The sequence below is a fragment of the Balearica regulorum genome, chromosome 3 (assembly GCF_011004875.1).
Source record: "Balearica regulorum gibbericeps isolate bBalReg1 chromosome 3, bBalReg1.pri, whole genome shotgun sequence".
Taxonomy (NCBI): domain Eukaryota; kingdom Metazoa; phylum Chordata; class Aves; order Gruiformes; family Gruidae; genus Balearica; species Balearica regulorum.
The window spans coordinates 27,562,584-27,575,034 of record NC_046186.1 but is presented as its reverse complement, the minus strand read 5'-3'; the positions used below and the strand labels follow the sequence as shown (position 1 = coordinate 27,575,034).

The 12,451-nt window shown below is 38.5% G+C and overlaps 1 protein-coding gene and 1 long non-coding RNA gene across 2 annotated transcripts in view; one reads left to right on the top strand and one right to left on the bottom strand.

Annotated features, from left to right (window-relative positions):
• The window catches only part of COL21A1 (collagen type XXI alpha 1 chain), a 117,476-nt gene extending 113,521 nt beyond the window's left edge, over positions 1-3,955 (top strand). The window contains exons 29-30 of the mRNA XM_075747377.1: positions 849-926; positions 1,684-3,955. Of these exons, the coding sequence (XP_075603492.1) occupies positions 849-926; positions 1,684-1,871 (266 nt within the window). The 3' untranslated portion in view covers positions 1,872-3,955. The remainder of the gene's footprint in view (positions 1-848; positions 927-1,683) is intronic.
• Positions 1-12,451, bottom strand: part of LOC142600928 (uncharacterized) — a 637,768-nt gene that overhangs the window by 138,666 nt on the left and 486,651 nt on the right. The gene's annotated exons all lie outside the window — the stretch shown is intronic.

The following is a 12,451-nucleotide window of genomic DNA, read 5'->3' as shown; positions in this document are numbered from 1 at the left end:
TGATTTCTGTGGTGTGTTTGCAGACTATGCATATATAGTCTGGAACTGGACCGAGAAACTGGGTGAAGTCTGTAATTTGATAACTGGTCCCAGCAGCAACTGTGTTTCCTATAGCACCAAATAATCAGGAAAGCTGTATGAAATACAGCTAACTAGTAACGTGCCAAGGGTAGGCAGGCAAACGGTTAATTTTCTTTGTGGCTTACTAACTGTGACCTAGAACGTCAAATTCATTTTGAGTGTAATGATGATTTGTCTGTAATGCTTTTATAATTTCATCTCCAATAGGAGAATGTGCAGTTTTCCTCTGGAGCTGACACAGTTCTGTCTATTCTGTAAGAGTTGGAAAATTAGATGCCTGTTTCTATGAAGAAATTGAATTTATTGGCTTGTACTAGTGTAAGAGAGCACATATTTTGCCCTTGTCAGTATTTCTTCAGTGGAGATTTAATTATGTCATACATTGTGAAAGATTGTCCATATGTTCTGCATTCCACAGGGACTGTGGTGAATACCTTACACTTCTTTCATACAATTTCTCAAAAACTTTGTCAATGGAAAGGCAATGACAGCAAATTTCTTAATTGCACATCATCTATTACCTCAACTCATGCTAGCTGTCTGCTTAACAGGTGCTACATCAGTTCTTAATTCAGTAGAAATGCGGATAATTAACAACCCAGTCACACTATGCAGGTTAAAAGGAAATGCTTATTTTACATCCCATTATCTGCTTTTGAACTATCACATTTTTCATTCAGTAAGTATTATCAAATGCTGACTTCCTAATTCATTGGATGAAAATAGTCTCAGTGGCCAAAGATATACATGTGTTTGCTAATTCACAGGACTTCCAGGGAAAAATGGTGCAAAAGGCAATCAAGGAATTGGGGTTCCTGGCATCCAAGGCCCCCCAGGGCCTCCAGGTGAGGGATGGTTCGGCTGTGCAGTTTTGGTACATGCTAATAATTAAAAAAAAAAAAAAATGTTATTTAGAAAAGATGTTGATATAATTTTGAAAAACTTAGGTCTTTACACATCTTAATTACCATATATGTTTTATGGCTAATGCCTGTTTCTTGCATGCCTTTTAAATTGTCATATAGCACATTATTTAATACAAGACAGGTCTTGTAGAGATTGGTACCTGACATTTGCTGTTTCTTGATAGATGGCTCTTAAAGTCAGCCATTACCTGAAAACTGAGCCCTGATATAATCATGTGACTTGTAGGCATTGCTTAGTGAAGGAAAATGTTCTTCTTAACAGCAGTGTATTCAGGCAAAATGCAAAGCTGAGCATTTAGAAGAGATATTAGGGCCTGATCCAAAGCCAGAGAAACGAATAGAAATCAGAGGACTCTGATTCATGCCATGGTCGTTCCACATTACATTATAAAGTATAACAGTGTACTAAAGTAGATGTTTATATTTCCTTTTAAAAGCTATTTTTTAAAAGTGTTTTTCATGTGCTTTTAAAAAAAAATCTTCATAAGGTATCATGTTGGTTATATAAAACATGTATGAATTTTGTGACAAGAACCACCTTTTTCAGAAAATGAAGTTTTCTTTATCTGCATACGTCACCAAAGAGCAGGGGGTTTGTAGGTCTGTACTGGCTCTTGTTTTCATTTTAATATAAATCCTCTGTAATCTATTTGTATATTGCATGTGTCTCATTAAGGTCCTGAAGGTCCCCCGGGTATGAGTAAGGAAGGACGTCCTGGAGAGCGTGGGCAGCCCGGTAAAGATGGAGATCGTGGCAGTCCAGGAATGCCAGGACCGGTTGGACCCCCTGGAATTTGTGACCCATCACTATGTTTTAGTGTAATTGTGGGGAGAGATCCATTTAGAAAGGGACCAAATTATTAATTTGTTATACAATAATTTAGAGGAATAGGTATGGTGCTTGTCTTTTATGGTCTTTCAAGTCTCAGGAAGGTGACCAGCAATAATCCCATAAGCAGGAACAAAAGTACCTCTGACATTATAAATGTTACAAATAATGATCCCAAAGGTTATAAGTTCCTTTAGACAAGAAACTCCAATACTTTTTTAATACCTTGCATCAATTGAATCTCAAGTGTTTTTAAAGAGATCATGAGTTTTAATAGGAATAAAATTAACTACAATATTTGGTATTTAGTATTTAAGTGTCCTGTCATACTCCTATTACCACTGAAGTCCTTTGCAAAATTGCTGGAGACGCCACTGGGAGTGGGATTAGGCCTTAAATGGTATTGGTCAGGTATAAATTACTGTGAAATTTTTCACATGCAGCCGACATATACAATATTTGATTTTGAAAGAATGTGTCTGGATTTGACTTCATATGTGTGTGAATCTCATTGGCTTGTGTACATTTCATATGTCATAGCTCCAAGTGTTCTGTGAGCAAAGGCATATATCAGATTTTTATAAATTAAGAGAAATATCTGGACTTATTATGGAAGTAATATCACCTATTTTGCCATGCAACTCTTTGCTTAAAACCAAGGTGAAATGCAAGGGTAAAACTACTGGTTCAAGAAGGGCCAAGGTTTTATTGAAGATGGTACTTTCAGCTACGAAAGGTCAAAAGATTCCTTGTGGGTGATTCAGCTTATATGAAAATAGCATAAAAAATGAAAAAGAACAAAAAACTGGTATAGCTGGCTTATAGCTACGATTTGGCAGAAATAAAAATTAAAAAATGTTTGCACAACCCCAATGTAACAGTTCTGCATAATTAAGTTATATACCCTTTGCTGTTTCTCCCCAAGGACTGCAGTTGCCAAATTGAAGAAGCAGGTTTACAAGGAGAAAGGTCTAACTGCTGGCTGACTAGCTGCAATGTTTGTTATGCCATTTCTTTTTTCATTTTAAGCAAGCTATGTGTAATTTTCATTGTATGCTTTGCTAATGAGGTGTATTGCTTGCTTTTACGTAAAGAGCAAAGGCACAGTTCCCAGGAGAATTTAAAATCCTTTTCTTAAATTAAGGCAGTCTTGTATTGAACTTAACCAATGCTTTTTAAGTGGCTTTTTTCTAATGTGTTGTTTTTCTGTTGTCCTACTATCAGAGATTGGTAATATGCTTGACATTCAAGGTAAAATAAAATTTTGTAAAGAACTGGTGGTAGTTTGATGAGCGATTGCAAGAGTTGCCTGTGTCGTGTGTCACAGAAAAGAGTGATGCCTGTAATACATGGAGGGATAGTTCCACCTTGCAGCTGTGCCTTTTGCCCTCCCGTGTCCTTCCATTTCCTCTGGAGAAAGCACCGTCCCCAGGAGCAGCACCTTTCTGCTGGGCTGCCACAGAGCTGTACTGTGCCCAATGGCTGCTGCCCACCCAGAGCTGCGGGCCCACGGGGGGGGGTGCTTTGCAGTGAGTAGCTTAGCCAAACAACAGCCTTAGTTATAACGGGGTGCAATCATTAGCATCTCATAAAACCTAGTCTAAAGACCTCCAAGGTGATTCCTGAAAGATACTGACATGGACCTTAGAAATGAAGCTGTGCATGAAGTTTTCTCCCCAGACAAGTCTTCCTCGGTACACGCTGTACAACTTTGCTCATGTGAACAAGCATTGATTGAATTTGTGGAAGAAAGAATCTATTTTGTTGTGTTCAATCTCATGCTGTTTATTTTTTGAGAGCTGGAAGTGAAACACATGGCTAGATCAGGAAGGAATCAAGATCCCGTCATGTTTGTAGAAACTTTCCGAGCTGTCCACACTGCACGCTAATTTAAATCTATATTTAAGACACCTTTTCCAATAAAATGTATGATGATGCGACTGGCGAGCCTGGGAGGAAGCAAAAACAACAAAAAAGAGCAAGTCAGAAGGACCTCTGACTGCAGCAAATACAAACAGAAAACCAGAATTCCTTACCTGTAGAAAATCCCAGTATTTGTTATAATTTAAAATAACACACACACATTCTTCCACATCAGACACTCAGCATAAAAGTTGGAAATGTTTGAATATTTCACTTTTTTTTCATTCATTTAGGCAAAACATTTCCTTCTTTATCCAAAGAGTTCAGTTTTTTCAAGAGGAAGAAGAATTTTAATGTAGTGCATCTGATAGGAAACAGCCAGTCTGATTTTTTCGTAGCTTAGGTTATGATTTCATTTGATCAAATTCACATATATATCAAGCTTCAATTTTAAAAGTAGCAGTTGTTTTGTCACCCCATTAGTCCTGTTGCAGGGTTATTTCTCAATTATTCTGACTGAGGATCTATATGTAATTTCCAGTCTGTATCTGTTAACAGCCATCTTATATACCTTTATTCTTAGGCTAACGTTGTCTTCGGCTTGAGTTACTCCTTTCTTTTGGCATCTTTTAGGAAAAACAGTGTTCCCTGACAGCCTTTCATCTGCTAGTTTAGACAAGCAAACCTTTTAGTTTCCACCTGTTTGAAAGGCTCTCCACTCCCTGTTCATCCTTGTAATTCTCTGCTACACTTTTTTGAGGGGGAATAAGTCATTCTAGAAATATGTCCATAATTCCAGGTAAGGAACCCCAATCATACTTCAGTGATGTTGATACTTACTCAAAGCATGTAGCTCTGTTCAGCTTCTCATTTTCTTAATCCTTGGGTAAGTTATACAAGAGTCATTTAAGTCTTCTCTGATGAACTAATATTATTCAGATCTATTCCCTCTTCTATTTTTTGTAGCTGATGAGCTCCTATAGGATAGGGTAATTCAGGTTGGAGGGGACCTCAACTTAAAGAAGCTATGCTTATTAATTCTTAAGCGTATGAGCTTGCAGTTTGTAGCACTGCATATCAGAGCTTGTGTACTGTTCTGATTCCAAACTAATGCCTCGTGTTCTGATCCTCCTTTCTTTTGATCCAGTCTTTGTTAGTGTACTCCTACATTTTGTGTCAAAGTCACTGCAGAAAACAGTACCGTCGATCCAAAAACGAATTCACAAAGCAACCCACTTTTTACCTAGGGCAATATTTCCCTTTGAGTACCCCTCATCTACCTTATTTTCTTATTAATTTTATGGTTCCCTTAACTGGAAACCTGTGTCTTAATTATTTTATTTTTTTTTTGTGTCTGTGCTGATAAAAGAGAGACTTCTACTGTTCCTGTACTCCTTCTGGTATCTAAGGTAGCTCAGTCTGGCCTAGCATGAGTATTTTTGTTCAGTGCTGCCTAAAGAGGTGTACAACCGCAGCTTGTGCATGTCTTTGTTAGAGCTTTAAAGCAAAATGGTATAAAACAAATGGTATAGAGTATTATGAGATTAATGATCCACAGTAGAAAGACTCTTATTTACTATTCATGCAAACTATATGAGGTTCTGGCGGGTGTTGATCTGCAATCAGAAGCTGTGAATAAAAAATACACTGTGAAACATGTCACCATCTAACTACCAGATATTGTCTGGAAACAGTTATGAGACATTCTATTAACTGACATTTACTTACTCTCCTGATGACAGTCTATAAAACTGGATCTTGGGCTAATTTTTAAGCAGAGGATAAGATGCAAAAAAGAATTTCTGGACTTTTTTTTAGCAGCATCTTACTGTGTGACCTTGAGTTAAAAAATACACTCCCTGGTTGGTCTAGTGCCTGTTGGTGTCAGTAGAGGAACTTCAATTCACTACACTAAACTTTTAATACAGCTTCAACTCATAATGTCTCTGTGCGTGTAAAATAGATTTTAAATTTACCACTTTACTATCGTCATTGCTGTTGCCTCTTAGATACTGAGGTGTGTACTTGGACATAAAGATGCAGAATTGCAAAGTAATACTGTGGGAACTGAATTTCTTAATGAAAACTTAGTGGTGTATGGAGCTCAGCAATTTGCACCTCTGAGAATCATGATCTTCGTAGGGAAGTTTGGAGTAAATACATATGGAGTGATGTGTCTGTATATAGATACATATAATTTAGTAAAAGACCAGATGTTACAGATGGTTTCCACATGTGCAGATTTATTTGGTGAATATATAAATATATATGTGTATATAGTGTGTGTATATATATGTATATGTATAGTTCTCAGTTCTTCATTTGTTTAACTGAAAGATATCGTAGTCTTCCAATTAAAAAATGTAAAAGAATAAAATCTAGTCTTCTTGTAAGAACGGAACTATCACAGTTCTGCTACTGCTTCAGAGCCAAGGTGTCATTCTCAGCTTCAGGTGTAGCCAGTGTATGTCAAGGTTTGTCGGCCTCTTAGAGGAGGAGCTGAGAATTGTTAGCTGTGCATCTTTCAGAACTAGAAAATCTCATTTCTTAGAAAACTGAAGGTGTATTAAAATGAAATTTCCTGTCACTGCATCTGACTGGCCTGGCAGTGAACACTGTCAGGATCTGTCATTATAGTTCACGCAGATTGAATCAAACCCCTGTAAAAAGAGACTATAGTATTTTCCTGTAGGGGGAAAACATAGATGATAAATCAAAATACATCTTATTAATTCATATTCAGCAGAGACAGTAAACCATTTTAAGAAGTATTGCCTTCTGGGCTGCTGTTGAAATGTTTAAATCTTGAATTAATGTAAAAAATATTTGTGGGTTATTTTCTTCTGTTGATAAGCAAGATTTTCTCACAGAGGACATCATCTATGTATCCTGGAGAATCTAAGACCATTTTTACAATGTGGAACTCATTACTATGCGATTCCTGAGTTTTTCTTTACAAGTATCTTCCCCCTCCCAGTATTTACTATATTTGCATAAAGTGCTTTTTGGTAACAAAGAAATATGCTGGTGACATTCCAGTATATTGTATTATTCTGTGATATTTTTCCTTTCTTGGCAAAAGATGCAAGCATTAGAAGATGTTTTTCCAGGAGTGGTGTCTGGCCACTCAGCTAGCTCTCCAGAAGGTATATTGGCGGGTTGGAGGCTCCTTGGTTGTCTGCCATAGGCTTAAAGAACTATTTAAGTGCTCTGTATTGATTTTCTGACACCTTTTGACGAGTTTTTTCTTGTCACTGATAAAAGTACATAGTATTCTTCCAGTTAAGGAAAAGGTATGTGAGAATTCATCAGAAGATTTAGCCATGTGACTGTTATGGCATCATATGTCCATATTGCCTGCAAAAAGTATCTTTCTCATGTTGGAATCTCGTAAATTCCACAGAGTGTTCCATTTGTTGTTTTCAGTTTTTCCTTTTGTAAAGCATGAAAAAAATTCACGGTATCTCTGTCACACATTGAAATCACATATTAAATATCATGCAAAAAAAGGTGATAATGTCTAGAAACTGTGTTTCAAAGAAATAACTTTCTCGAACTGTTGAAAAATATAACGCTACCTCAGAGATGAAGGAAAAAAAAAAAGCCCTCTTCTAACTGGGGCATGATTCTTCAAGGTATGTGAAGGTCTTACTGAAGTGGGAGTGAATGCTACCTTTAGTGTAGACAAGAGAGACCCTGAAGAAAAAAATGGCTTAAGCAGTACAGTAGCTTGGATAGCAAATGAAGGAGAAGGAAAAGGTCATTCACTTCATTCCTCCATTCTAATTTAATATGCCATGAGAAGGTAAATTTTATAACACTTGACACAGAAGTAGATTAATATCTTATTTCCTCACAATTACATCATTACCTTAAGGATGCATTTGCATTACATACATACTGGCAAAAGCTTGAGAAACCTTAGAATAATACTATGATAGTAACTCATTAGGGAATCTAAGTTCTACTGGTTGAGAAGTTGATAGCATAGGACTGAGCACTGTAACGTCTTTTATTAAAAACTGGATGATGAGTGAGTAAGCCGATATTTAATGTATACTTGGTGATCAGCTGACAAGAAGTAACTTGGAGCTATGCTTGATAAGGGAGCTTGTATTATGGCAATGAATGTTCTGGTGACTTCTATGGTGGAGACTCCAGGTCCTGTCTGCCACGAGCTGGAGCCCTCACTGAGCCTGCAAGTGGTAGGAATCATGAGAGATTAATTCCCAGCAGGCTGACGGGTGTTGCTGCTAAATGTCATGCAGCTGAACCAAGTTCCCAGCTATGGTGGGAAAAGGGAGAAAGCAGTAAACTGGAAAATAGGTGTCAGAACTAAACATTTTGGGTTGTTAAAAGTTTTTGACAACAAAGAATGGCTCTGTGACAAGACTACATGTGGAGAATTTTGATGCGTATTTGGCTTGTGACAGATTTGCCTTCAACAAGTATTCTCTTGGTGGAAGGGTTAGTTTTCACCTGACTTGTTAGCAAACTAGTTGACCTTATAGACCAATTGAAAAAATGGATAACAGCTAATAAGCGGTGGCTATTTTTCTGCGTGTGGACTTTGTATGAGTATTTTTATATATATATATATATATGTAGCTGGAACAGTATAGGCTCTATATCTGTGGGAGTGCTGTGCAGCCATCTAGCCAGGAACAAAATACCTGGTGTAGAAATGTATGTCCTGCTGACCAGAGTCAACTGGAGAAAAAATAACTGAAGCCTTCTTGTCTCCTAGTTACATATGCCTATGTAGTACTGTGGCATAGGAATACGATTAGAGAAGAAGTATTGATGTTAGAGGAAAAAAACTGCTACCTAGATCATCTCTTTCAGAGATTAACTCTTGGCTTTTAAGCAGAGTAGAAGGCAGTAGGGACAATGTTAAAATGAGAGAGGCAAATTCCACTGAATTTTATACAGTTAATACTGTTACAGTGTGAAGTCTAAAAAAATGGAGATGCAGTTTGCATTTTGGGTTGGGATTTTTTTTGCTTTTTACGATTTGAAGGCCAGATGGTTGCCATCTGCACAGTGCAATCCATAGAAGTTTAATGATTTTTATTGTCTTTCTCTCTCATTCCTTCTGCTCTCCTCCCCCAGGTCACGCCCATGGCCTATCTACTCTGGCACATGTGTAACTTGTCCATTCACAGTGTTCCTGCAATGTATTCTTTCATTTTTTTCATGTGGTACATACTTCATTTGTTCAGGCTTTTTCCTCTGTCTGCAAATGGTGCTTTTTTAAATCTCAGTTTCTTTCCTTCTTTCCCATTACATTTCTGCTTTCTTTAAGCTGTGTCATAGAATCATAGAATCATAGAATGGTTTGGGTTGGAAGGGACCTTAAAGATCATCTAGTTCCAACCCCCCTGCCATGGGCAGGGACACCCTCCACTAGACCAGGTTGCCCAAAGCCCCATCCAACCTGGCCTTGAACACTGCCAGGGAGGGGACATCCACAACCTCTCTGGGCAGCCTGTTCCAGTGCCTCACCACTCTCACAGTAAAGAATTTCTTTCTAACATCTCATGTAAATCGACCCTCCTTCAGCTTAAACCCATTACCCCTTGTCCTGTCACTACACTCCCTGATACAAACAGTCCCTCCCCATCTTTCCTGTAGGCCCCTTCAGGTACTGGTAAGCCGCAATTAGATCTCCCTGGAGCCACCTTTTCTCCAGGCTGAACAATCCTAACTCTCTCAGCCTGTCGCACTGTATTGTCTGTGTGTGTCTTTATGCATGTGTTTCTTTTACTTCAGTCTCTTCTGGTGTGCTTGCAATGCTCCTGTACGTAGGAGGTGCAAAAGCCAAGTATTTCCTTGGCTCTTGAGTTATAAAGTGAGTTACTGGAAGATGCACAGGCTGTAGCCTGCCTGTTGAGAGCTGCGTGCATATACCGTTACAACTACGTGATCATTCTCCCTGTGGCTCATCTGGTTGCTGAGTTGTGTGAGAGGGACGGGAATGCTTGGAAGGGGTGGCAGATGCTGAACAGATCTGCTACAGAAGGACTCACATGTCCAATGTTGTAGGGGATCTTTAGCCGCGTGGTGGGAAGGAGGTCTGAGATATCGACAGGGGAAATCTTTGCCTTTCTGGGATCACTGCTCTTCTCTACTTTGAAGTGGTTACTAGAGCTGGAGGAATCCGATAGTAAAAATAGTTACTCTCTGGAATAAACTTGCCTGTTTGAACTTGGTTTCCTACATTGTGCACACAGCAAATGTCAGGCTCAAAACCCTTACTGTGTATCCCTTCCTTTACTGCTTAAAATTTGAGTCTGAGTGTTTCTTTTATTAAACAAGTTAGAGTTGGCTAGACATACAACCAGGTGCAATTTAATGGATTGCAATGTATAAGATGTCCAACAGTCTCTTTATCCCTTCAAATCTAAAGACGTTGGCTTGCCTATCTAGTGTAACAAAACAGACCATGCAAAGGGCTGTAGTTGCCCTCTGTAAATATGATGGAGTAAACAATACGGAGGAAAAAGAAATACTTACATGAAAGGACAATGCTGCTGTACAAGCAGATGGGTATAATCTGACCACAGCTGACCTGCAATGGAAAGCAAGTGGAGAATGACAATGGCTTTGCTTCTGTTGGGGAGAAAAGCCTATGGCAGCTGCCAGCTCCTCATATATAACTCTTCTTGTGATAAACTCTGCCTGTGGATCCACAAATGCCTGGAACAAACCCAGGAGCATATGTCGTGGTCCTACGAATTCCTTGTAGCTCTTTGAGTAAGTCCTCTGGTTATGTATATAAATACATCTACTGACTTTCTCCAGAACTTGTACATTGTTTCATATGTGTAGAATTTCTTCTACTAATATTTGTTAACTCAACTGTATCAAAGTAAACTGAGCAGAGGTAGGTAAATATTTTCAAATGAAAGCTTTCTCTGTTTGTTCAAATAAGATCTCTTGTCAAAATGGAAGCTGAATAGTCTTCACCAGTTGGGTGAAGAATGGTGGTGGGGGTGTGTGTGCGTGTGTGTGAGAGAGAGAGTGAGCGCGCGTGTCAGTAACTCCCAGCTGTGTTGGAACTGAGTTCTCATGTGGGTTGTTGAAATTGTTGATGATATTCAACTGGTGCAAGGTCTTCTCTGCTTCTCCATGCCACTTCCTCCAGTTCCTGGAGTACTGGAGTACTGATGAGGCTGCGGTAGGCAAAGGCTGGTGCTTTCAATTTGTAAATTCTTAAGTTCAACCTGAAAAGAAAATTTATTTTTGAAAGATTATATATCTGTGAAATTAAGCAATTCTATGCTTAAGTTCTACTGTTTTAAACAAATCTTTAGGAATGTAGTCCTACAATGCTGTCATTTCTGCTAATGCAGATACCTTTCATATAATGTGGATCATCTGAGAGATAGTGGGGTTGTTCCTTTTCTCATCTTCAAATTAAAAAGTCACTATATCAAGCTGCTCGAAAAGAGAGGTCATTACCATGGGAATGATAGATAAGCTGAGTGGAGATCCCAGGTTAGAGAACTCTATAAGTCAAGCTCAGTAGTTAATTCTAATACTGAACTGCCTGGGAAGGAGAAAACTCTCATTATGTCTGGAGAGTGCTCTGTAACACATCAATGAAGATGATATGAACATTTATTCCTTGCAAGATTATGCAATGTATGCATTAATGGTATTACATACCATTGACTTCAAGGAAGTCAAGCCGGAAAATCTTAACATCAGTTCCAAACTCTTCAAAATGGAGAAAAACCTTTTCTCAGTGTTATAGCAATTTCTCATATTTACTCCATCTGTTGTGCCCATATGACAAGTAAAGGAATACTGTGTTTGGAAGAAATGAAATTTCAATTTCCAGTAAAAATATTTGGATTCTGGAGAACTTTATATATACATAACAAAATGTTCCTCCATCTAAATGCTTAAAACAAATGTTTAAAAAAATTGTCATCTGTTAAAGTGCCCTGAGAGCCCTGGGCACTAGGTGTTGACAAATGGAAATTCATTTTTATAGTACATATACTAATGGGAATTCTTTTATGGTTATGGGAGGTATTCCAGCATATCCCTGATGGTCAGCAATCTTGTTTGCCATGCTGGATGATCAAAAGAAAGACACATGCTTGTGCACTTTGGCACGTTGATTTCAGACAACCTCATCTACTCATTTTCCTTGTATGTATATTAGCAAGGGGATATTTTCTCCACTTCTTCCCTGCCTCAGTTCTTCAGTGTCTTTCTGGAGTCACTTGCCTTAAAACTGTGGGAAAAATTCCAAGTTAAATGAAGGATTTCTCTACTTTCACATCTGCATTACAAGTGGGGTCAGTTAATCTCTCTTCTCTGTCAGTCTTAACTCATGTTTTGGGATTCTTGTGTATGTGGAGTGCACCAGCCTGGCCTCCAGGAGGTCTTTCACATCCATTTAGATTCAGAAAGCCATATAGTCCATGACCCATTTGAGGCTCAATGCACTTGCCCACATACAATGTCTATATGTATGTGATATATGGTTGGCTTGCAGATACCTGAATCTTGGCCAGTGTGTGTCTTGTGCGGGAGGCTGGAATGAGGTCTTCTGTCAATGAGCTGTTAGAGAAATGGGCCCTCAGAAATTACTTCCTTTCCTTATTTTCATTATTGCTCATCCATCGGATCACTGAATTGGTGAACCGCATGTGTACATGCAAGCAGATGAGTAAACTGCTTGGGGCTGTTAGACCTGGAAGTACTTGTTGGCTTCAAACAAAGCATGTGTAAGTAA